We start from the raw sequence: 24,413 nt of genomic DNA, 5'->3' as shown, positions 1-24,413 counted from the left end.
AGCGCTTACTGCTAACTTCTTGAGCCCCCACCTTTTCTCTGAGCTCTCACTTCGCTTCTTCTCTTCTGGTCACCGCCCGTCTTCTACGTTATGTAACCGAATTAGGGATCTATGACTTTTCCCCATCAGCCATAAGCTGCTTTGAGACAGAGACTTTTTCTTCTCTGGGGCTTTCATTGCGGGAGTAAAAGGTAAACAGATAAATGAGTAAATCTAAGCGGAGGTGGATGGAACACGTTTGAGGAAATGATTTCCAGGGGCGCCTGGGTGGCTCAGTCGGTTGAGCGTCTGCCTTGAGCTCAAGCCATGATCTCCAGGTCTTGGGATTGCCCCCCCACCCCCGTAGGGCTCCCTGCGCAGCGGGGATTCTGCTTCTCCCCCTGCTTGTTCTCTCTCTGTCTCAAATGAATAAATAAAATCTTAAAAAAAAAGAAATGATTTCCAGAGGAGAACCCCGAGCCTTGAGGTACTCCCACGTTTAGGGGGCAGAAAAAGAGAAGAGCCCGAACTTTGCAGATTGCACTCCTATGGAATTTTCCATATTGGTATTGTGGTTTTTTCCCGTTTTGGGGAACCTTCAGTTTAACCCCATCACCCCATAACAGACCCAGCATTGACTTTTTTTTTTTTTTAAAGATTTTCTTTCTTTATTTGACAGAGACACAGCGAGAGAGGGAACACAAGCAGGGGGAGTGGGAGAGAGAGAAGCAGGCTTCCCGCCGAGCAGGGAGCCCAATGTGGGGCTCGATCCCAGGACCCTGGGGTCATGACCCTAGCCGAAGGCAGATGCTTAACGACTGAGCCACCCAGGCGCCCCGACTTTTTTTTTTTTTTTTTTAAAGAAAATTGATGTCTCTCACATGACAGTGTTTTGCTAACCTCAAAAGTTTCATTTCCAAGGTAAGTCCTTCTACCTGGGCTTCTAATTTCACCTTTTCCTGGGCCATCCCAGGTCTTGTTCCATCCTGCCCACCTCTTTTATCCTCTGTTTAGCCACCAGCTTCTTCTTCTCTAAAGCACATTCAGATCTTCCTTACCAATAAGCAAGACATACTAGAATTTCCTTGATCTTGTTGCCTTCTCAAGCGCTGCCTTATCACTTCTATTCCCTTAACCAGAAAATCACAAGAATTCTTAGCTATGAGGTGAAGGGGTTATCCTTCTAATAATCTGTTTCTCTCTGTCTCGGAAAAATGCCTAGGCACATGAAACTTGGGGTTTGTGGGCCTGCTGGAGCTAAGAATCTGTGCTTTGTTGGGGCGCCTCGCAGGCTCAGTCGGTAGAGCATGGGACTCTTGATCTTGTGGGGTGAGTTTGAGCCCCACCTTGGGTGTGGAGCCTACCTTAAAGGAAAAAAAAAAAAGAATCTGTGCGTTTACTTAATGCCTGTTCCAGTTCAGTGCACTAAATTGACTTCTACCCTAGGAATGTTTGTTTACCTGTGATCTAGTCACCTTTTCCCATCCAGCGATCCGATCTGAGCAGTGTTCATGGCACTTAACTTGCAGTAATGGTTCCCAGTTTTCATTTTGGCTCAACAGGTGGGAAGGATACAGCACATCTCTATCAGTGGCAGTGACTTGATACAGGAGTGATTTTCAACCAGGAGGGGAGATGTAGTTGAATAAAAAAGCCCCCCAGATGTTTCTGAAATTTCCCATCTGCTTTCTTTCACTATTTTCCTCCTTCAGATTAGCATTCCCTTGGCTTCTGTCTCCGGTCTTATCCTCTGCTTTGGTGTCACTTGTTACCTCTCTTTGTATCTGTAGCCTAGCCTCTCTCCCAAGATCTGTCCAGATTTGCATATCCATCTGCCTGAAAGACATCATCACATGAATGTTGGGTTGAACATCTTAGTTTTAACATGTCCAAAACCCAGTTCATGATCTTGACTGCCACTCATTGCCGCTACTACCCCCATACACACAGTGATACACACCTGTTTCTTTTCATTTCTTATTCCTATTAACAGTATCCCAATCCACAGAGTTTCCTGATTTGCTGCCTTGGAGATATTTTCAGCTTTGCCCTAATGCATTCTGTTAATAAATCTTGTTCTACTTCCAAAATAACTGCTGCATCTGTCCTCTCCTTTTCTACTGCCCTGCCTTAGCTCAGGGCCTGTGGAGAGTTTTGGTTAATGTGAAAATAGAAATCTCTCATTGGGATTAGACAAGAGACGGTAGTGAAGTTCTGGACACCAGAATTACATCTGTTAGTAGGTCTTCTGTCATTCTCCTAGCCAAGGTGTACCATCCTTTTACTTTGTTAGCTGGTGAATGCTTCCAGCCTTCTTCCTCCAGCCCCTCGAAGAAGTGGTCCTATAACTGGTTAGCATCTAGCCAGGGTAATGGGGGAGTAGGTGGAGGAGGAATAAATGAGGAAGACGTTGAAGGTTGCAGGTCTCTTTGCTGGGAGCTTGTTTACCACCTTAGTGTCCTCTCTGTGTGTGTGTGTGTGCGTGTGTGTGTGTTTTCTTCACAGTCTCACAGCTTGGGGTCCTTTCAAACCTCAGGTAACCCAGTCACAACTCTTTCTTACCTCAACCTGTGTCATTTGGTTTTCTTCCTCTGGCCTTAGTTAATGTCACTTTCTATAGTCATTTGGGATTATAATTCAGGGAAGCTGTGTCTCAGCTCAGCTTGGGTTCCGCTCTCAAGGGCTGGCTCAACAGCAGTGTTTAGCCAACAGGACTCACTCTGAGAGGCGCTTATGTGTCTCACCCTACTCTTGACCCCCTAACCAGCTAATCCTGAGCTTCGCTTCTTCCAAATTCTTGACTTTTAAGAAACCTATTCTCACTAATTTCAGTCTTTTTTTTTTTTTAAGATTTTTTTTTATTTGACACAGAGAGAGAGAGATAGCGAGAGCAGGAACACAAGCAGGGGGAGTGGGAGAGGGACAAGCAGGCTTCCCGCTGAGCAGGGAGCCTGACGTGGGACTCGATCCCAGGACTCTGGGATCATGACCTGAGCCGAAGGCAGACGCTTAACAACTGAGCCACCCAGGCGCCCAGAATTTTTTTTTTTAAAGATTTTATTTATTTGACAGAGAGAGACACAGCGAGAGAGGGAACACAAGCAGGGGGAGTGGGAGAGGAGAAGCAGGCTCCCCGAGGAACAGGGAGCCTGATGTGGGGCTCGATCCCAGGACCCTGGGATCATGACCTGAGCCGAAGACAGATGCTTAACAACTGAGCCACCCAGGCGCCCTCAGTCAGTCTTGTAATATCAATTCCCTCAACAGTGAGGAGCCTAAGAACACATTCATAGTTCTAAATTGAAGAACATTTTGTTCAGGATGAAAGAGTCCCATGCTAAACTTTATCTTATTCCCTAGTTCAGAATATCCGGGGAACTGCTAAATTAGAAGTAATTTATCTTTTGCAAACAATTTGTTGGGGACTCAGTAAGTTTCTTTTTTAACCCTTGGGATAGGTTCTTGGTATTGTGTTTGGAACTTAGAATTAATGCCATAGAAGGTTAAGTGTAACTGAAATAATAACAGTGTACTGTTGGCATTATTTCAGGTATATTATGGCTTACACAGATGCTTGAGGGCTAACATGGGAACTTAGCCACCATGAACAAGATTGTTTTCATGGGAAAACAAATTGGTTATTGTGTAGAAGGCTCCCATTTGATCCTCCCAGAGAGAATAATTTACTGCTAATGTTTAATCCCCGATTACCCCCATTAATTCCCTACTAGCCAGAGAAATTGATGTGTGCTTATATTTGTATATCAGTTAAGAACATTTCTGGGTGGTTCATACCAGTGCTTTAGCTCATAAACATAGAGGGCCAGGTTTTACCTGTAATGTCATTCAAATGCACCTATTTCCAGCTGTGTTTCTGTATCTCCTTTGCAGACTTTATCTTTCTGAATCTTTTTTTTTTTTTAAAGATTTTATTTATTTATTTGAGACAGAGAGAATGAGAGACAGAGAGCATGAGAGGAAGGAGGGTCAGAGGGAGAAGCAGACTCCCTGCCGAGCAGGGAGCCCGATGTGGGACTCGATCACGGGACTCCAGGATCATGACCTGAGCCGAAGGCAGTCGCTCAACCAACTGAGCCACCCAGGCGCCCCTTTTTTTTTTTTTTTTTAAGATTTTATTTATTTATTTGACAGCGCGCGCGCCAGGGAGCCCAAGCGGAGGGGAACGGCAGAGGGAGAGGGAGAAGCAGGGAGCCCGATGAGGGATTCGATCCCAGGACCCGGGGATCATGACCTGAGCTGAAGGCAGATGCTTAACCGACTGAGCCACCCAGGTGCCTCTTCCTCTGGCATATGTGTAGGGGCCGTTCAGAGTAGAGTCCAGGCAGACTAAGCAGGATGCAGAAGATGTGGAGTGGCCTTAAAAAGAGAAGGGGGCTGGGCAGATGAGGCCTTATTCTTGGGTCTAAATCCATTCTCTCTTTGTAGGGGACAACATGCCAACTGCCAAGCAGCTAGCTGACATTGGCTACAAGACCTTCTCTACCTCCATGATGCTCCTCACTGTGTACGGGGGTTACCTGTGCAGTGCCCGGGCCTACCGTTATTTCCAGCGGCGCAGCTCCCAGCGCCAGGCTGCAGAAGAACAGAAGACCTCAGGAGTCCTGTAGGACTGCAGGTTTTTCTCCTTGAGCAGAGAGGCCTGAGGCGTGCTGTGGAATGATCTCACCTGCAATCATTTTCAAGTCGCGAGAACTAGGTCCTTAATGGTTTTCAAATCGTGCTGAAAAAAAGTGCCGCTGTTCTCTCTGGTACCGCCGGTTTGGGGCGGCTGTGGGATCACAACAGGAATGGGAGGATGAGGCACATCTGTGCACATTAAATATTTTGCCACGTCTGTGTCTTGGTATTTTTGTTTACTCAAGTAGGCTATGGAAGGCAGAGGTGGGGCCTTGACTACCAGTTTCTAGTCACAGACTGGATTTCCATCTTTTGAGCTCTCAGCACCCGTGAAGTGGGGGTATGCAGTTTTAGGAGTAGAAGGGTCAACTCATGATCTCAGACAGAAGACTGTCCCAGCATCTCTGCAAATCCCCTGAAAAGACTCAGTAAAGACCACAGCTCTTTGGTCAGTGACCATTCCTAGACCAAGTACTGTGTCCAGGTAAAGGGGTACCCTGGGCCGCTCATGGCCACATGTGTGCCCCTCGGTTAAGGAAGGCAGAGGCCCTTGTTTAACAGCCCTATCAAAACTGCCCAAAGTGGAGGAGGCGTAGTTCCCAAAGGGAAGGGTTGTTGGGCAGCCTATGGTAATGCAGTCCAGCTCCTTCGGCTCAGTGGGTGTAGCGTTAGCATAGTGTTGGTTTCTCCCTGTGCCCCTTGCACAGGAAAGCTGCCTGCAGGTCTTTTTGCAAAGTTGTGAAGAGGATTTGAAAGAAAACAGTGCATTCCAGGTAAAACCCAGCTATGAAGAGAGCTGTTCCTGCCACTTACTCCACTTTGAGCCTTGAGGCTTGCAAGTAGACTTCATATCGCCTGAGATAACAGTCCTCTTGGGCATTTGTCCTCTCTCCTGCTTTCTGTGCATACTGCTCTGACCTTTGTCCTTCTACTCCTAAACCTTTCACCTGAAAGCCCTCTTCGGTGATTAAAAAAATCCAGCTCTCCTATACCACCAGGCCTTTTACTCCTATCCTCTCTTGGTGTGTTAACCAAGAACTCCACGGCCTCTGCTTTCTCACTTCCTATATCCCGGAAGGATCACCATTCTCCCAGCTCCCCTGTGCACTTTCAAAAGTATGACATCCTTCCACCAACACCATTGTGTTGAAACTCCTGGTTAACAGGGCCTCTATTGTGTCACACCCACTGATGATTTCAGTCCGTCCCTGGCTGTTTCGAAGCTGCACTGAAGTTCTGCTTTGGCCACAGGGTGGGACCACTATTCTTATTTCCTCCTATGCCTTTGACTTTTCCTTTTGATTTCCTTTGGGAATTTCTGCCCACTTTAAACACTGATGTGCTTCAAAGTTTTGTTCTTAGACCATTGCTCTCATTCTGTATGTTTTTCCTAGATTATTCTAGGTACTCAATAGTTTTAACATGAAAATAGTTAAGTGCTCAGTGTTGATATCCCAACTCTACCATTCTAACCATATTGCAGTAGGCCAATTACTCTTAACTCCTCAGTTTACCTCTGTCTAATGGGGATTAAAAAGATAATAGTTCCTGGGCGCCTGGGTGGCTCAGTTGGTTAAGCGACTGCCTTCGGCTCAGGTCATGATCCTGGAGTCCCGGGATCGAGTCCCGCATCGGGCTCCCTGCTCGGCAGGGAGTCTGCTTCTCCCTCTGACCCTCCGCCCTCTCATGTGCTCTCTTTCATTCTCTCTCTCAAATAAATAAAATCTTTAAAAAAAAATATAATAATAGTTCCTAATTTAAGAGATTAAAGATTAAATGAGATAATTCAAATTAAGTATTTCTTTGTCTGGCATATGATAAGCACTCAGTAGATGTCAGCTGTTAATGCCTACTGCTGACCTCCAAATCTGTATCTTCCAGATAGACCTTTTGGGTTTCAGCTATACCCAGTTGCTTGACATATCTACTTGAATATCCTATAGGGGATCATGACCTGAGCCGAAGGCAGATGCCCAACAACTGAGCCACCCAGGCGCCCCTGTTCACAAGACTTCTGACACCAAATGTGTTTTTCCCACACACAACGATTTTCCAACCTCTGCAGACAGCAGCTGAGTATCCCACAATTCAGTTCTGCCCTTAGCTACCTGGAGTTAGCACAGACCCCACAGGTTAACGGCTTAGTCTCACAAGACTGGCTCCCACTTAAGATGCCAATCACAAGTAGTAGATCCCCAGGTTATCCACACTCTGCCTGTCTTGACTACAAATCAGTTCCCATGATGACCTTAGGTTTGATCATTTGTTATGATGGCTCACAGAGCTGAACTAGGGAAACACTTTATTATTCCTGGTTTATTATAAAGGATACCACTCAGAAACAGCCAAATGGAAGAGATGATTAAGGCAGGGTAAAGGCATACCACCCTATCAACACCTTAGTGTGTTCACCATCCCGGAAGCTCTCTGAACCCCATTGTTTAGGGTTTTTATGGAGGTCCCATTACACAAGCATGATTGATTAAATCATTGACCATTGGTAGTTAGCTCAGTCTCCAACCCTTATCCCCAGCCTGGAAGTTGGGAGAGTGAGGCTGAAAATTGCAGTCCTCTAATTATGCCTTTGGTCCTGTTGCTATGGCAATCACCTCCCATCCTGAAACTAGCTAGGGGCCCACAAGTCACCTCATTAACATACAGACATCACTCTGGAGATTACAGAGGTCTTAGAAACTGCCAATAACTGGGAAGAAGACCAAATATGTATGTATGTATTGCTTTCTTTTTTTAAGTAAACTCTGCCCTCAACATGGGGCTTGAACTCAAGCCGGAGATCAAGAGTCACATGACTACTGACTGAGCCAGCCAGGTGCCCCTGTGTTTCTTATATCACCATGTCACAGGTCTCTAATTTTGTACTTCTTTTACAAGTAAGATTGGCGATAAGACAAAATGTTAGAGATGTTAATTCTGGGTGTTGGAAATAATGGGAGTATATATTATTCCTTATTTTTCTGCATTTTTTTTCCAATTGCTCAAAGAAAAACTTGGGGAGAACTATTTTTGATGGCTTTCTGTTCACTACAGTTGTTCTTAGCCAAAGTAGTAATCGCCCCCCTCCACCCATGACCACCTGAGGTGAAAGTGTTTTGAGTGTCACAATGATTGGGAAGCATCTCTGGCATTTGGTGGGTGGAGGCCAAGGATGCTAGATTTTTTGCAATGCCTGGGATAGTCTTGGCACAACAAGTCCCAAGTCCTGCCCAACTATCAGATGTCTCCATAGATATTCAAATAAGTGAAAAGACAGTTTATAATTAGCCAAGCCTATAATCTCTCTTTTCCATATAAACACAAATGTACTTTTTGTACAGGTTTAGTGTACTCGGATTTCTCTAGGCATGCAACTTTATATAAAATGGAGGGAAGACTACAGCAATTCGTTTTATTCAGAACTTCTGTATACCATCTCAGAAAGCCATGTCATCGATGGCAAAGCCTGTTCTTGGTATTTGAGTCTCTGACACAATGTGATTGTAACAGTCTGCATTTGTAACCACTGACTTGATGGTGAACGTACAGAAGGGCAGTCACCTAAATGCTAGTATAACTATGTCCAAGTATTTACACACAGAAATCATTTTATTACAAATTGTTTTAAAATTCTCCTTTATGTTACTATTAGGGTATTATGCTGATTTTTAAAAATTATGTGCGTCAGTATGTTAAATAATTATTAATTGTATTTAAGGTTAGCAACAGGAGACTGGCAAATGCTCATTATAGAAATAATTCACTTTTGGTCACCTTTTGCTGTGGGTGCTAAGGTGATGGTTAATTTTGTGTCAACTTAGCTAGGCTATGGTGCTCAATTGTTTAGTCAAACATCAGTCTGGATGCTGCTGTGAAGGTAATTTTTAGATGTAATCAACATTTAAATCAGACTTTCAGTAAAGCAGATTGTCCTCCATAATGTGGATGGGTCTCATCCAATCAGTTGAAGGCCTTAAGAGCAAAGACTTGGGAGTTCCCAAAGAAGGAGTTCTTCATCAAGACTGTAACATAGGGGTGCCTGGCTGGCTCAGCCAGTAGAGCATATGATTCTAGATCTCAGGGTTGTAAGTTTGAGCCCTGCGTTGGGTGGAGAGTTTACTTAAAAAAATTTTTTTTAAATCTTTAAAAAAAAAAAAAAAAGTGTAACATAGAAACCCTGAGTTTCCAGCTTGTAGATCTTTTTTTTTTTTTTTTTTTTAAAGCAATCTCTACATCCAAAGTGGGGCTTGAACTCACAACCCCAAGATCAAGAGTCACATGCTCCACCGACTGAGCCAGCCAGTGCCCCTCCAGCCTGTAGATCGTGGACTGCATTATCAACTCTTACCTGAACTTCCAGCCTGCTAGCATTTCAGATTTGCCAGTTGCTACAATAATATGAGCCAATTCCTTAAATAAGTTTCTAACTCTGCTTTCTTTCTAACCTATTGGTTCTGTTTCCCTGGAGAACTCTAATAGAGCAAATGTCATACCTGATAAGGGGTTGGTATCCAAGATATACAGAGAATTTATAAAATTCAATTACCTGGGGCACTAGGCTGGTTCATTTGGTAGAACATGCAACTCCATCTTGGGATTGTGAGTTCAAGTCCCACACTGGGTGTAGAGATTACTTACAAATAAAATCTTAAAAACAAGACAAAAACTCAATACCCAAAAAACAAATGATCCAATTAAAAAATGGGTGGGGGCGCCTGGGTGGCTCAGTCAGTTGAGTGTCCATCTCTGATTTCGGCTCAGGTCGTGGTCTCCGGGTTGTGGGATCAATCCCTGCATTGGGTTCCAAGCTCAGCGGGGAGTCTGCTTGAGATTCTCTCTCTCTCTCTCCCCTTGCCCCTCCCCTGCTCACATGCATGCTCTCTTTATTTAAAATGAATAAATAAATCTTTTAAAAAAATGGACAGAAGACATGAATACACATTTTTCCAAAGAAGACATATAGATGGCCAACAGACATATGAAAAGATGCTCAACATCTCTTATCAGGGACATGCAAATCAAAACTACAATGAGCTATCACCTCACACCTATCAGAATGGCTAAAATCAACAACACAGGGTGCCTGGGTGGCTCAGTTGGTTAAGCGACTGCCTTCAGCTCAGGTCATGATCCTGGAGTCCGGGGATTGAGTCCTGCATCGGGCTCCCTGCTCAGCAGGGAGTCTACTTCTCCCTCTGACCTTCCCCCCTCTCATGTGCTCTCTCTCTCTCTCACTCTCTCAAATAAATGAATAAATAAAATCTTTTTTTTTTTTAAAGATTTTATTTATTTGACAGAGAGAGACACAGCGAGAGAGGGAACACAAGCAGGGGGAGTGGGAGAGGGAGAAGCAGGCTTCCCGCCGAGCAGGGAGCCCGATGCGGGGCTCGATCCCAGGACCCTGGGATCATGACCTGAGCCGAAGGCAGACGCTTAACGACTGAGCCACCCAGGAGCCCCTGAATAAATAAAATCTTAAAAAAAAATAAAACACAAACAGCAGGTGTTGGCGAGGATGCGGAGAAAGGGGAACCCTCCTACACTGTTGGTGGGAATACAAGCTGTTGCAGCCATTGTGGAAAACAGTATGGAGGTTCCTCAAAAAAGTTAATAGAACTACCCTATGATCCAGCAGTTTACACTAAAGCAAAATATACTACTAGGTATTTACCCAAAGAATACAAAAATACGAATTCAGAGGGATACATGCACCCTTACGTTTATAGCAGCATTATCTATAGTAGCCAAATTTAGGAGATAACTAACTGTCCATCAACAGATGAATGGATAAAGAACAGGTGGAATACACACACACACACACATATACACACACAGTGGAATATTAGATATAAAAAAGAATGAAATCTTGCCATTTGCAATGACATGGATGGAACTAGACAGTATTATGCTAAGAGAAGTAAGTCAGAGAACGACAAATACAATATGATTTCACTCATGTGAAACAAACGAGCAAAGGAAAAGAAAAGAGACAAACCAAGAAACAGACTCTTAGCTATAGAGAACAAACGGATGGGTACCAGAGGGGAGGTGGGTGGAGGGATGTGTGAAACAGGGGACGGGGATGAAGGAGGGCACTTGTGATGAGCACTATGTGTTGTATGGAAGTGTTGAATCGCTGTATTGTATACTTGAAACTAATTATTACACTGTATATTAACTAACTGGAATTTAAATAAAAACTTTATTAAAAAAACCTAATAGAGCAGATAATGCCAATATGTAGCTGTCCAGTCTGGTTTTCTGGCCCAGGTTCCAGTCCTCCCTTACCTCTAATGGTCTAACAGTCATTTTCACTTGGAACACCTACTGTCATTTCAAATACAGCTTGTCAAAACCTAAACTCAAGCAATTGTTTAATCTTTTGTTTATCTTTACTGAGCATGAACTTTCTTTCTCCTTCCTTCCTTCCTCCCTCTCTCTCTCCCTCCCTCCCTTTATTTTTAAAAAATTTTATTTATTTATTTGTCAGAGAGACAGAGGGAGAGAGAGTGCACAAGCAGGGGGAACAGCAGGCAGAGGGAGAAGCAGGCTTCCCGCTGAGCAGGGAGCCCGATGCGGGGCTCGATCCCAGGGCCCTGGGATCATGACCTGAGCCGAAGGCAGATGCTTAATGACAGCCACCCAGGCGCCCCATGAACTATATTTGATGAAGAATAGACATATCAAATTAAGATGAATACAATCAAATTCATTAGTTATTTCACTATCAATGGACTGAATTAAAAGACAAAGACTAATAGATTGGGCTAAAAAAGCAAATCAGGTTATACGTAGTTTCTAATAAGCATGCTCATTATTATTAGAGAGACTGAATATAGATGGGTAAGACATTCCTGGAAAATGCAGACATATAAAGAGTGATAATATTAAGAAAAGTTAACAAATACTAAACAGTAAAAGGATCATTTGCTAATGTAAAAAGAAATAAGAAGGGATGACCCTCATAAATTTGTTTTAAACGAACAAAGCAATTAAGAAACTAAAGCAAAAATTCTTAAGAAAGTAAGGAGAACAGGATAAAAATACAATTATAGTGAGAGAATTTATTATACTTTTTTTAAGAATTGGAACAGCACTAGGGGCGCCTGGGTGGCTCAGCTGGTTAAGCGTCTGACTGGATATCAGTTCAGGTCTCGATCTTAAGGTCATGAGTTCAAGTCCCACATTGGGCTCCATGCTGGGCAGGGAGCCTACTTAAAAAAACAAAAAAACTGAACAGTGCTAGAAGAATAGGATAAGGACTGAGAGGAAATGAATGATAGAAACAACAAAACTGACATGTATATGTGTGTATGTATGGTATTTATAATATAGAATGATTTTCCATGACTATAGAACACTTAGAAACATTGATTGTGGGGCGCCTGGGTGGCTCAGTCGTTGGGCATCTGCCTTTGGCTCAGGTCATGATTCCGGGGTGCTGGGGTCGCCCCCGCCCCCCGCCACTGCTCCGCAAGGAGCCTGCTTCTCTCTCTCCCTCTGCTGCTCCCCCTGCTTGTGCGCTCTGTCTCTCCCTCACTCTCTGTCAAATGGATAAATAAAATCTTTAAAAAAAATTAAGAAAGAAAAAAGAAAAATCAAAACAAATTTTCAACTTTCTTGAAAGTAATGAAATAAAGTATTTCATACTAAACTGCAGAGCTTAGCAGCCCAAGCTGGTGTCAGGCGATGTATGCTCTTAAATGCCTTCACAAGAAAAGAAAAAAAAAGAAAAAGAAAGCAGGCTTTATAAAGATCTATTGGCTACTCGATCAAGGTCAGATTCCCTCTCATGATATTCAAGACTTCTTTTGTGCTCCATAGCAACCAGTACATCCCTTTCACAGCTCTTTTAATATTTAAATAACACAGCATTCTCTTGCTAATGGAAATACAAGTTTGTACAGCCTTTATCAAAAATGTAAAGTGTTGGGGTGCCTGGGTGGCTCAGTCATTAGGTGTCTGCTTTCCACTCAGGTCATGATCCCAGGGTCCTGGGATCGAGTCCTGCGTAGGGCTCCCTGCTCCGCGGGAAGCCTGCTTCTCCCTCTCCCACTCCCCCTGCTTGTGTTCCCTCTCTCGCTCTCTCAAATAAATAAAATCTTAAAAAAAAGTAGACGCTGTGTTTTGTTTAAGGAAAAAAATGTGTCATTCATACTAGTCTGTAAGCTTCTTAAGGTCAGGAATACATGAATATATTCTCTATGTAAAATATTTAAAAGTAGAGATAATTGAAAGTACCCCTTGTCATTTCCTCTACTCCCCACTTCCTGCTCAGAAATTACCAGTATTACCAATTTGGTGTATTCTTCCAGACCATTTCCAGTGTGTTTACATGTACATAAAGATCTGTAGTGTATGTTGATTGAATCTTCTCTGGTTTCTTCTGTTGTTCAGAGCCAAAGACTCAGGAGAGAAGCACTAATGGGCAAGGCCTGGGACACCACGGCTCTCCCCACCCTGTGTTAATCAGAGGCAGCTTTGGTGGCAAGGTTCTAGTTTGTCCTGGGAACTCTTTGGAGGGCGCAGACAGTGTAGGAAAGGAGCCAGGCAGACAACTAGGAGCCATAACAAGGAATACCTCTGTGAGCCAAGTCCTTATAATAAATTACTACCAGACAGCAGAGCCCTGCTGCTGTCAAAAAGTTTAGTATTGTTTCCTGGGTGTCTTTCATAGAGCAGTCATTTGAGTGAAAGAAGATTCCCAAATCTGCCTTTTTTTTTTTTTAAATAGGCTTAGGGCTTGTGGCTAAACTCTGTTGGTGAGGCCTGCTCTGCAGAAGACTTTACTGAACAAGAAAAAAACAACTGCATACAGATGGCTGAGGTGAGGGTGGTACAGAGTGTAATCTTACTATCAGTCTGCCGATTCAGTCCCTTTTTTTTTTAAGATTTTATTTATTTGAGAGAGAGCGAGAGAGAGCGAGCATGAGCGTGGGAGGGGGATAGAGGGAAAGGGAAAAGCAGACTCCCCAAGGAGCAGGGAGCCCAGTGTGGGGCTCGATCCCAGGACCCTGGGATCATGACCTGAGCCCAAGCCAGACGCTTAACGACTGAGCCACCCAGGCGCCCCTATAACAATTCTTTTAAATTTATATATTATATCCTACTGGTTCAGACAAGTACATCCATATTGACCAAAAAAACCCAAAAAAACACAAACCAAAAAAACCTTAGTATTTAATTGCTCATCCAACTGCATGAGTAAATCAATTTATTCCATTCCTCTAGAGAAAGATCATTGAGTCATCTCCACTTTTTCCCTCTTATAAATAGCAATCCGATGAGTATCCTTGTATGTTTTCTTGGGCCCATCTACTAGTTTGTCCAAGAGTAATTATTACTAATATTACTAATATTTAGCTTTACTAGTTTTTGTTGAGTTTTTCAAAGTGATGAAGTGGTTTCTGTTAGTTTTAATTTACATATTATTTATTTCCAGTAAGGTAGAGCACCTTTTTATTTTTTTATTTACTTTTTTTTTTTTTAGATTTTATTTATTTATTTGAGAGAGAGAGAGACAGAGATAGAGAGAGCACAAGTGGGGAGGAGATGGAGAAGCAGGCTCCCCCCAGAGCAGGGAGCCCCATGCGGGACTCCATCCCAGGACCCTGGGATCATGACCTGAGCGGAAGGCAGACGCTTAACCGACTGAGCCACCCAGGCGCCCTAGAGCACTTTTTAATTAATTAATTTTTAAAAAGATTTTATTTCAGAGAGAGAACGCAAGCATGGGGGGGAGGGGCAGAGGGAGAAGCAGACTCCCCGCTGAGCAGGGAGCCTGATTGGGGGCTCGATCCCAGGACCCCGGGATCATGACCTGAGCTGAAGGCAGACGCTTAACCGACTGAGCCACGCAGGTGCCCTTTAATTGATTTATTAACCATTAGCATAGTCTTCCTCTAGAAATCGCCTATTCATATCCTTTACTCCCTCCCCTGCCTTTGTCTCGTTATTGGGTTGTCTTTGTTGTTTCTTTAGTTATGTATATTCTGGATACTAGTATTTTGTTAGTTATAGGTCTTGCAGGTTTGACTGAGACAGTCTTTCAGAGCTTTTTTATTTGGGAGTTGGTGGTAGCGGTGTAAGAATCCCACGTCGTCTGTATCCTCATGCACCTGTCTCTCCAGAGTGGTGCCATGGGTAACTGATCTGAGACCATTTTCATGCAAGTTCTTACCTGGGGATGGGGTGGGGATGGGGTGGGGGTGGGGGGTCATGATGTGTCCTAGACCACACAGGAAGCGTGTATTTAAGTTCTCAAATTCCCATGGAGTGTGGGCCCAGAGTTTGAGGAAATTCTTGACTCTCCTGACCCCACAAGCCCAAGCAAACTTCCTTGCGTCCTTCTTTTGCCAACCGGATGAATTTTTCAGTTTCCCCCCTTTCACTAAGGCTGTTGCTCTCTCAGGGTCCCAGCTTTAACTGGAGGTCTCATTTCCAGCTTCCTGCATGGTCTTGTCTCTTGTCAGCATTAAAACCCAAGTCCTTCAGTCATGTTCCCTCATCGCTCTAGTAATTGCATCGGCTGTTTTACCTTCTGCATTAGTTTTCAGTTCCTTTCATTGTGTCTTTGGTGTCCAAACAAACTTACAAACAAAACAAAACCCTTTTCCTACCATTTCTAGCTGTTTGTCTCAGGTTATTTTAGCCTGCATTATGCCGGAGCTGGTATCTCATATATTTTGACATCTCTTCTAAACATACCTTTCCATTCCTGTTTTCCTGGCAAAACTCTACTCATCTTGAATGGCCAAGCTCCACTTTCAAGTTTTCTCCCACCTTGCAAAGAGTAATTTAGAAGGGAATTGTTTAGAATTTTTTGCACTGTAGTATTTTCCCCCCTTACTGGGGGGTATATGAACTCTTTGAGTAGAAACCAGATCTTGTTCATCTTTGTGTCCCCACATTCTGCCACAGTGCCTATCATAAAGTAGGCACTTAACAAATATTTTATTGAACTGAAAATGTTTCCCTGCATGAATACTGGATATAAAGTCTGAAGTATTTGGTTTACAATCAGCATACTGAATCACCTACTAACTAAACTCGTGATTATTTTAGGATTGCAATAACGTGAAACCTCATGATACATGATGGGCAATCTAAGATGTTTGTGGTTTTTTGTTTTGTTTTTTAAAGTAATCTCTACACCCAGTGTGGGGCTTGAACTCATGACCCTGAGATCAAGAGTTGCATGTTCTATCGACGGAGCCAGCCAGGTGCCCTGGTGTGTGTGTGTGTAAGATTTTATTTATTTACTTGAGAGAGAGCACGAGCAGGGGGAGGGGAGGGGCAGAGGGAGAGGGGAAGTAGACCCCCCCCCATTGAGCAGGGAGCCCAATGCAGGGCTCAATCCCAGGACCCTGAGATCATAACCCCAGCCAAAGGCAGATGCTTAACTGAGCCACTCCAAGTGCCCCTATGTTTGTGTTTTTCAAGCAGTTTCTAAGACTCAGTTTCCTCAATGTGGCAGTTAGAACTTTTCAAAGATGAATGTAACTGTATGTCCCATTGCACATGCTCTTCTGCAGTGAGCCTTGCTACTCTTCATCGAGGTAGTAGAGTCTCTCTCACCACCCTCTTGAATCTAGGTGGTCCCTGTGACTTACTTTGATCAGTAGAACACAGTGGAAGTGATGTATGTCAGCTCTACATGACATTCTTCTTTTTTTTTTAAGTAGGCTCCACACCCAGTGTGGAGCCCAGCACAGGGCTTGAACTCATGACCCTGAGATCAAGACCTGAGCTGAGATCAAAAGTCAAGTGCTTGGGGCACCTGGATGGTGCAGTCGGTTGAACATCTGACTCTTGGTTTCGGCTTGGGTCGTGATCTCGGGGTAGTGGGATTGAGCCCCATGCTGGGCATGGAGCCTGCTTGAGGTTCTCTCTCACGCCCTCCAAAAAAAAAAACAAAACAAAAAACGACACTGGGTTTGATTCTTTATTAGCTGTTTGACCTTAGGCAAGTTAACTTCTTTTTGCTTCATTTTGATCATATGTGAAGTGCTTCATATAGTGTCTGGCATGTAATGAAGAGCTAGGTGTTATCTATTATTATTTTTACTATTATACCATTCAGTTGCATCTTCTGTCAGATTAACCGGGACAACTAGCCCTAGATTTACAGAGTAGTTGTTCAGATTTCAAAAGGCTTAAAACCGTATCTTTTAAAAGTATTTCATTCAGGGGCGCCTGGGTGGCTCAGTCGGTTAAGCAACTGCCTTCGGCTCAGGTCATGATCCTGGAGTCCCGGGATCGAGTCCCGCATCCGGCTCCCTGCTCAGCTGGGGAGTCTGCTTCTCCCTCTGATCCTCTCCCGTCTCATGCTCTCTATCTCATTCTCTCTCTCAAATAAATAAATAAAATCTTAAAAAAAAAAGTATTTCATTCATATTTCACAATTACTAGTCTTTTCTTTTCTTTTTTTTTTTTTAAAGATTTTATTCACTTATTTGACACAGAGAGAGAGCCAGTACAAGCAGAGGGAGTAGCAGAGGGGGAAGGAGAAGCAGGCTCTCCACTGAGCAGGGAGCCCGACGTGGGACTCGATCCCAGGACGCTGGGATCATGACCTGAGCCGAAGGCAGACGCTTAACGACTGAGCCACCCAGGCGCCCCTAGTCTTTTCAACAATATGGCAAGTTGAGGAACTAAATGTAAAACTTCAGGCTAGTTCTGACCAAATAACTATGTAAGATTTTTCAGAAATAATTTTCACATGCCCCAAGGTAAGTCTTTTTAAAAGCCAGCCACTCAGGGGTGCCAGGGTGGCTCAGCCGGTTAAGCATCTGACTCTTTGATTTCTGCTCAGGTCATGAACTTAGGGTTGCGGGACCGAGCCCTACGTTGGGTCCATCCAGGGGTGGAACCTGCTTGAGATTCTCTTTCTCTCCCTCTGCTCCTAACCCCACTTGTGCATGCTCTTAAAAAAAAAAAAAAGAAAAAGGCCAGCCGCTCAGTAAGGTAATTTTAGCAGGGTCTATATCCCAATAAGGTCAATGAACGCCAAGTGAGTACCTGATTCTTAGAACAGTAACCTTTTTCTTCAATTTTCATCCATCTCCCTGACAATGAAGCATTTCATAAGCCTTAATGTACACAAGAACATCTAGAAATATTTTGATAATCTGAATATTCACTAAATGGAAAACTATCCTGAGATGAATACTACCATTGGTAATTTTGCCAAGACCTAAACTACAGAAAAGTCTAGATTAGGAAGACTGTTTTTCCATGGCTAAAAGAAAACAGAACTAAAAGAGAAAACATCTCAGACTCATTTATCACAATCTTTTAAGTGTTAGCTGGTAGTCTCTGTGTGGGAAATACAGGTATCTCACTAAAAGTGTCTTCAACCAAATCCTTTGTTGGTTTAGTGATATCCGTACTTTTATCTGCCCAGTATTTTTTGTGACCACTGTGCATGTTTGTTTTCTTAACACATAAAGCCATAGAGTGTAGGCACTCTCTTCCCAGCATGCACAGAAAGGAAAAATTGAGTGTCTAAGAACCTTTAGAATCAGACCTGAAAATTTTCTTACTTAGCTTATGGATTCAGGGAATTGGGGATAGAGTCACTAAAGAGGCTGAGATGGCAGAGAAGGGTGGAAGCACTTTTAATCACAGAAGAGTAAACAATAGTATAAACCGTCAACGGTTCACCCAGTGGCTGTTGTCTTCCTCTGGCCCTCAGCGCACCCTCTGCCACCCCCCCCCCCAACTCCCTGCGTACCATTTAGTAAAGAGCAGGGAATCAGCAGCTGTCCCTGTAATCACCAGGTGGCAGGAAGGGAATCTAGCTAGGGGCCACAGAAATCTTGGTCATCCCGTCCATGGTTGTCTGTTTCTGTACAACTTCATGTGAAATAGTCCAGCTCCGAGGAGGAACAGTGCAGAAACCTGGAGCTGAACTTTACTGTTCTGTTCAGATGGCCTGAGCTTCGGGAGCCATGGACCACGAGGGAGGGGACAGTCCAGAGCCAGCATTATTCAAGGCGCAGCCAAATCTGGGGTTGAGGTGGGTTCAAAAGGGACACAAGGCCTAGGGGCCCCAGTCTAGAATTGTGCCCCAACTCAGGAAACGAAACCCATGCACATGCACAAACGCATATGCACACGCGCGCGCACACACACACACACAGAAGCAAATAACATTACTGAAAGAACCTGGAGGCTATTAAATACAAAATGGCAGAGTTTTCTTAAAAAAAGTGAAAATATTTGCTTCTTTGATTCTCCTCAGCGCCCTGCAGACCCCCAGTCACAAGCGTGTGGATGCGGGGCGGCCCAAGAGGAGGAGGCTGCCAGTGGCCCTATGAGTCCATGTGTGCCGTGGCCCTGCACCGACCGCCTCACTCCTCAGCCCAGTAGCTTCTCCCCGGGTGACCGTTCACCCGGTTGGCGCCATTGCTGGGGCCACTGCCGCAGGCGCTCTTGGGGTTGGTGGTCACGTCTTCCTCCTCTGAGCTGCTTTCCACGTCACTGCGGTCATCCTTAGACACCTGGGTGGGATGGGGCCAAAGGTGGGAAAGGTGAGGAAAGAACTTGTCTGCTATTGGAAGACAGACTTGGGCCCACAGAGCTCGTGTCTGGGCACTGCTCCCACTGTGGCCGACTTTCTGGCGGCACCTGACTCAAAATACTATCTGGGCCATGGCTACGGCTGGGATTACCCTTTGCCTCTTTCTCGATGTCTCTCTCGTCATCTTTGCTCCCTATGGAACAAGAAGCTGTGCTGGTAAGGGTGTGTCTCTCAGGACCGGCCTGAGAGAGCTGAAGTCATTCACTAAGTCCGGGTGTAGGCCTGAGGGAAACTCCAGACGCTCTCTCTCCTCTCCCACCTCAAACACTAGAAAAGACCAGTACAAACAACACAGGTGGCTGTCATCATTGCTTCTATGTTCTGGTGGTGGCGGCCACTGGAGTTCCTCATATTGGTCATCCTGACTTTGGTTTATCCCCAGAGCTGATCCAGAACTAGGCCTTTTTCAGTCATTCCGCTCTTCCTGGACTCAGTCCTATGACACCAAAGTATTTCCAGTTCTCTACCATGGACCATAAAAAGTAAAGAAGAGAAACCCAGTGAGACCTGCCAGACTTATGACCTCCAGAACTGAAGGATAATCGATGTGGGGTTTTTTAATTTTTGTCTTGTTAAGTAAGCTCTGCACCCAGTGTGGGGCTTGAATTCACGACTCTGAGATTAAGAGTTGCCTGTTCTACGGACTGAGCCAGCCAGGTGCCCCTCAATGTGTTTTGTTAGAAAAAGAAAAAGTAGGGGTGCCTGGGTGGCTCAGTCGTTAAGCGTCTGCCTTCGGCTTGGGTCATGATCCCAGGGTCCTGGGATTGAGCCCCACATCGGGCTCCCTGCTCCATGGGAAGTCTGCTTCTCCCTCTCCCATTCCCCCTGCTTGTGTTCCCTCTCTCGTTGTCTTGCTGTGTCTCTCTCTGTCAAATAAATAAATAAAATCTTTAAAAAAAAAAAAAGAAAAGAAAAAGTAAAGGAGAGAGGGGGGTGAGAAAGGAACAGAGCTACAAAGGCTGTTGCCAAGGCGTGGGGCACTTGCTTTGGTTAGCTCTAAGACTGGTTTATTGCAGCTGCTGACCTCTGAACCCAAGCAAGTGATTACCTGACCTTTAGGAAGTTTCTACCAGAGGGCAGAGTCTATCTAGATTTGAGGTAAAGGGAGGCTCAAAAAGGGGAAAATATAAAGAGTAGACTCAACTCTTGCCTCCATTTACGAACAAGAATCTGGCAACTTGAGCTCCAATCAACAATGGCCCCACAGGGTCAGGAGAGAGGCATGCTGGGAGACAACACGGGAAACAGGAAGGAAAGCAGGAAGGAAGAGAGACACATTCAGACAGACATGCTTTACGGAACGCTCGAAGCACAGATACACTTACATGCAAGAGATGAAACTGTCCAACTCCCACCAGGCATAGAAAAAAGGAAGGAGGTGAGAAAAGAGTGGAGGGTACAGAATCTGGGTCTAATCCTTCCTGGATAGGTCACCTGGTCAGGAAAGAAAAGCAGGGGAGAAGAGAGATGTCCAGTAGCCCAGAAGCTACAGCAGGATGCACAGGCACGCTGAGCAAGTTCTAAAACCAGTTGCAGCCATAAGGAACAGGGACATAACAGATCATATATGCCTGGGTTGCATTCCATTCCTCTCTCCTAGACTCAGTGTCTCTTCTGGCAGAGAGCCCCACCCCCCCACCCCCACCCCCCAGTGCTCTGTATTGCTGAAGGCTGAATCCCTAGCCCACGGGCAAATCCCCACCTGATTGATTCAGAATTTGCACACTTCAGCTATGAGTTTGATCATTAAATGACCCCCTTCTTTGTATTTTTGGGCTCTCAGAGTAAGGTGGGTATTTGAAACCCTAAATACCTATCTCATTTAGGATCACCACCTCATTCAACAGTGGGATGAGGCCAGTACTTAGCCCCATATCTTGAACATCACAGTGTAATCATCTTGGGGTGGCTTGCGAACTACCATGCCATTCTTAGGCAATCAAACATGGCTGCTTTTATACAGTTCCCAGTTTAGAGTTTTTCTGTGCTAAAAAACAAAAATATGAAATGCACTGAAGTAGGTAGGTAAGGGGTAGGAAATGGGTGAGGTCATCTCGAAATGTAATACTATTCATTATTTAACACAGTCATTCCTAAGGGACAGGAGGAAGGCAGATCCTTCCTCCTGCATCTATGTCTTTCTTTTTTTTTTTTTTTTTTAGTAATCTCTACACCCAATGTGGGGCCCCAACTCACAACCCAGAGATCAAGAGTCACATGCTCTACTGACTAAGCCAGCAAGGTACCCCTCTAAGTCATGTCTTAACAGGCTCAACACTTAGAGAAAAGGTGAAAACTCTGGAGTCCTAAGCTTTCTGCTGGGTGTGCTTGAGTAGCTGTGGCTCACTAAGCTAGAGAAGGTCTACTGAGTAATATCTATCTTGCTACCCAGCCCCAAAGAAAGAAGCCATCTTTCCTCCTCACCTTTCCTCGGATCAAAGCTTTGAAAGCAATTCGCACAATTAGGTAGGACCAGATGACATGTAGAACCTGCAGGATCAGGAGAAGGCCATTGAAGAGCCACCAGGAGGGATAAGGCCCGATCATCTCCCAACTCTCAAAGAAGGTCGTGTTCAGAATCCTAGAAGAAGAGGCCAGTGGTGAGATTCTAGAGTCAAAGCTAGGTAGATAGGAATAAAGCTCAGTTCCCTAGGAAGCAGAACCCAGTATGTTTTCTCTCTATACATTCTAACAGTTGAAATGCCAAGGATATTCATCCACAGTGAGAAAAGATAAAGAAAGGGGGCCTATGAAGTTTTCTATCTTAAAAGGCAGGGAAAGATATGTAAATCTCAGAAACTGATGGATTAAGTCCTATCATTAATCGTTTCAAATATGAAGAGTTTCACAAAACCGGGGCAGCAATTTTAATCATAATCCTAGTCATTACTCAGATTCTTAGGCACAGATAGGACAGTTCGTAGTTGATTCCCTCAGACTAAGGAGAATCTCCAACCTACAGTCATTGGCTTTGTACAGAAAGCAGTGAGTGTAGAAGTGTGAGTGGTGTGTGTGTTGGTTATGGTGGGGGAGGGTATAAGAGCAGGAAAATAAGAAGAGCCTGAGAGTTTTGCAATCAGCGCAAAAGAAGGCAAAGGAATTACTTAGGCATCAAAGGAGGGCTTGTTCCTCAGAGGGGAGTCTGGAAAGCCACAGGCAAGTGAGTTGGATGTTCTCAGTCTGGATCACATCTTCCTAAAAATACTGTGCGAGGGAAGTAAGGTCCCGTGAGAGTCCATAAGGGGTCAGGTTAGGCCCAGGATAAGGCAGGGCAATAGGGTTTTTTGGTGGCCTGTTCCCTAACTTGGCAAAAGGTATCATTAGCTACATACTGACCACTGCTCCATGGCCCTAACACTTACCAGAATGGGTAGATTCCTAGACGAGTGACCACAAAAACTGCACTGAAGATCACAAAAAGGGTGTCACAGAGACGCTGGTATTTGGCATAATTGGCCAGTTTGGCTGCCTGGAGAAAGGAAGAGAAGAACTGAATTGGGGGGTGGGGGAAGAAAAAGAATTGAGTTGGGGATAAAGCCAATTCTCAGAGAGGAAGGAGAGAAAGAGGAATAATGAGGAAAGAGAGGATGGAGGGGGTGGCGGTCCTTACCTCCAGCAAGAAGTCTGAGGCATCATGTAAACACATGACCAGAGTTCCCACCCGAACCATGTTGTTGATGTAGGAGAAGGTGATAAGCCCAATGGTGGCCAAGTGATGCACAAACATGATCAGGAAGTCCTAGGATGGAACAGAAATAGAAGGGGCGGGTAAAGGCAAGGACATAGAGGTTCTATTTTGTTTTAAACTCTCCCTTATGGAGCACCCTAGCATTTGACCCAAAACTCTATACCAGTAACTGACCCATAATCTTTTTTTTTTTTTTTTTTTAAAGATTTTATTTATTTGAGAGAGAGAGAGTGAGAGACAGAGAGCATGAGAGGGAGGAGAGTCAGAGGGAGAAGCAGACTCCCCGCCGAGCAGGGAGCCCGATGCGGGACTCCAGGATCATGACCTGAGCCGAAGGCAGTCGCTTAACCAACTGAGCCACCCAGGCGCCCGTAACTGACCCATAATCTATGTTAATATAGCTCAAAGCACAAAAAATAACAATTTTGTTTGGACGTTGCAGAATACGTAGACCATGTATGCTGACCTGACACTTGAAATAATTTCCCAGGTGGTAATCACACCAAAAGCGGTACCTTTGATATTCTAAGACTGTTCTGATGAAGGAAATTTCAACCAAAGGGACCTAACAGGAGAGGTTTGTGGAGGGGTGAAGCTAAACTCTTCTAAAAAGTTTCAGTGAAGGGCGCCTGGGTGGCTCAGTTGGTTAAGCGACTGCCTTCGGCTCAGGTCATGATCCTGGAGTCCCGGGATCGAGTCCCGCATCGGGCTCCCTGCTCAGCAGGGGGTCTGCTTCTCCCTCTGCCCTCTTCCCTCTCGTGCTGTCTCTCATTCTCTCTGTCTCAAATAAATAAATAAAATCTTTAAAAAAAAAAAAGTTTCAGTGAAATGCTAAATAATCTATCTTAACTGTAAGCACCTTCTGCTTTCAGATTTAAAGCTCTATTTTCCTCTTGGGTTCAAATGCCAAGGTTAAACTCAGAGAAATCTTTAAATACCTATTATCAGACATGTCTAATAAATACTTCTCAGCCCACTGAGAGACAGAGGATGGGAGAAGGCAGGTGAATTTGGGTCAGAGAAACAAGGATGAGAAGTCTGTGCTCTCCACATAGATACAATGGTAGGTTATAGTTCTTGAGCTGGGGATGGGTTCACAAGTACACGTTCTAGTATGTTTTAAAACCCACATATATATTACAAACCTTTTTATATGTGTTGTGTTTAAAAATAAATTTTTAATAAGGGGACCTGTGTCTCCTGACCATCGGAGAGTGAAAGGCATCTGAACTGAGGATTGGGCTTCTAGATTACACAACAACTAATAACCCAGATTAGTGTCAATTGATTCCCATAAATGCTAACCCTGATTTTCCTCACCAAAGATAATCATGAGTTAGTGAGAGATTAAAGTTAGAGCTGCTGGAACCACATTGTTACAGATGCATACCAATAAAAAGTGAAGATTCTGCCCTTTCTGTCTGCTTATAAAAAACTTAAGTCATTTCCAACTTTGTCACTATGTGGGCGAGTCAACTCTCACTTCTCTGAATCTTTGTTTCCTAAACAATAGCAAGAAAACAGTAAAAT

At 44.3% G+C, this 24,413-nt stretch overlaps 2 protein-coding genes across 5 annotated transcripts in view; one reads left to right on the top strand and one right to left on the bottom strand.

Annotated features, from left to right (window-relative positions):
* The window catches only part of LOC110593607 (cytochrome c oxidase assembly protein COX14), a 5,809-nt gene extending 975 nt beyond the window's left edge, over positions 1-4,834 (top strand). The window contains exons 2-3 of one of the 3 annotated variants that reach the window (XM_021704886.1): positions 843-900; positions 4,426-4,828. In XM_021704886.1, the coding sequence (XP_021560561.1) occupies positions 4,434-4,607 (174 nt within the window). In that variant the 5' untranslated portion in view covers positions 843-900; positions 4,426-4,433 and the 3' untranslated portion in view covers positions 4,608-4,828. Of the gene's footprint in view, positions 1-842; positions 901-4,425 lie in introns of all 3 variants that reach the window. The other 2 variants (XM_021704884.1, XM_021704885.1) reach the window with 2 other exon arrangements.
* A 13,372-nt stretch (positions 4,835-18,206) lies between these two features.
* Positions 18,207-24,413, bottom strand: part of CERS5 (ceramide synthase 5) — a 30,750-nt gene continuing 24,543 nt past the window's right edge. The window contains exons 7-11 of one of the 2 annotated variants that reach the window (XM_044914843.1): positions 22,806-22,934; positions 22,558-22,664; positions 21,620-21,776; positions 20,012-20,023; positions 18,207-19,127 (exon numbers count right to left, since the gene is read on the bottom strand). In XM_044914843.1, the coding sequence (XP_044770778.1) occupies positions 18,966-19,127; positions 20,012-20,023; positions 21,620-21,776; positions 22,558-22,664; positions 22,806-22,934 (567 nt within the window). In that variant the 3' untranslated portion in view covers positions 18,207-18,965. The remainder of the gene's footprint in view (positions 19,128-20,011; positions 20,024-21,619; positions 21,777-22,557; positions 22,665-22,805; positions 22,935-24,413) is intronic. The other variant, XM_021704797.2, reaches the window with a different exon arrangement.

This window comes from Neomonachus schauinslandi, chromosome 5, assembly GCF_002201575.2.
Source record: "Neomonachus schauinslandi chromosome 5, ASM220157v2, whole genome shotgun sequence".
Lineage (NCBI taxonomy): Eukaryota > Metazoa > Chordata > Mammalia > Carnivora > Phocidae > Neomonachus > Neomonachus schauinslandi.
This window is presented reverse-complemented; position numbering and strand designations above follow the sequence as displayed.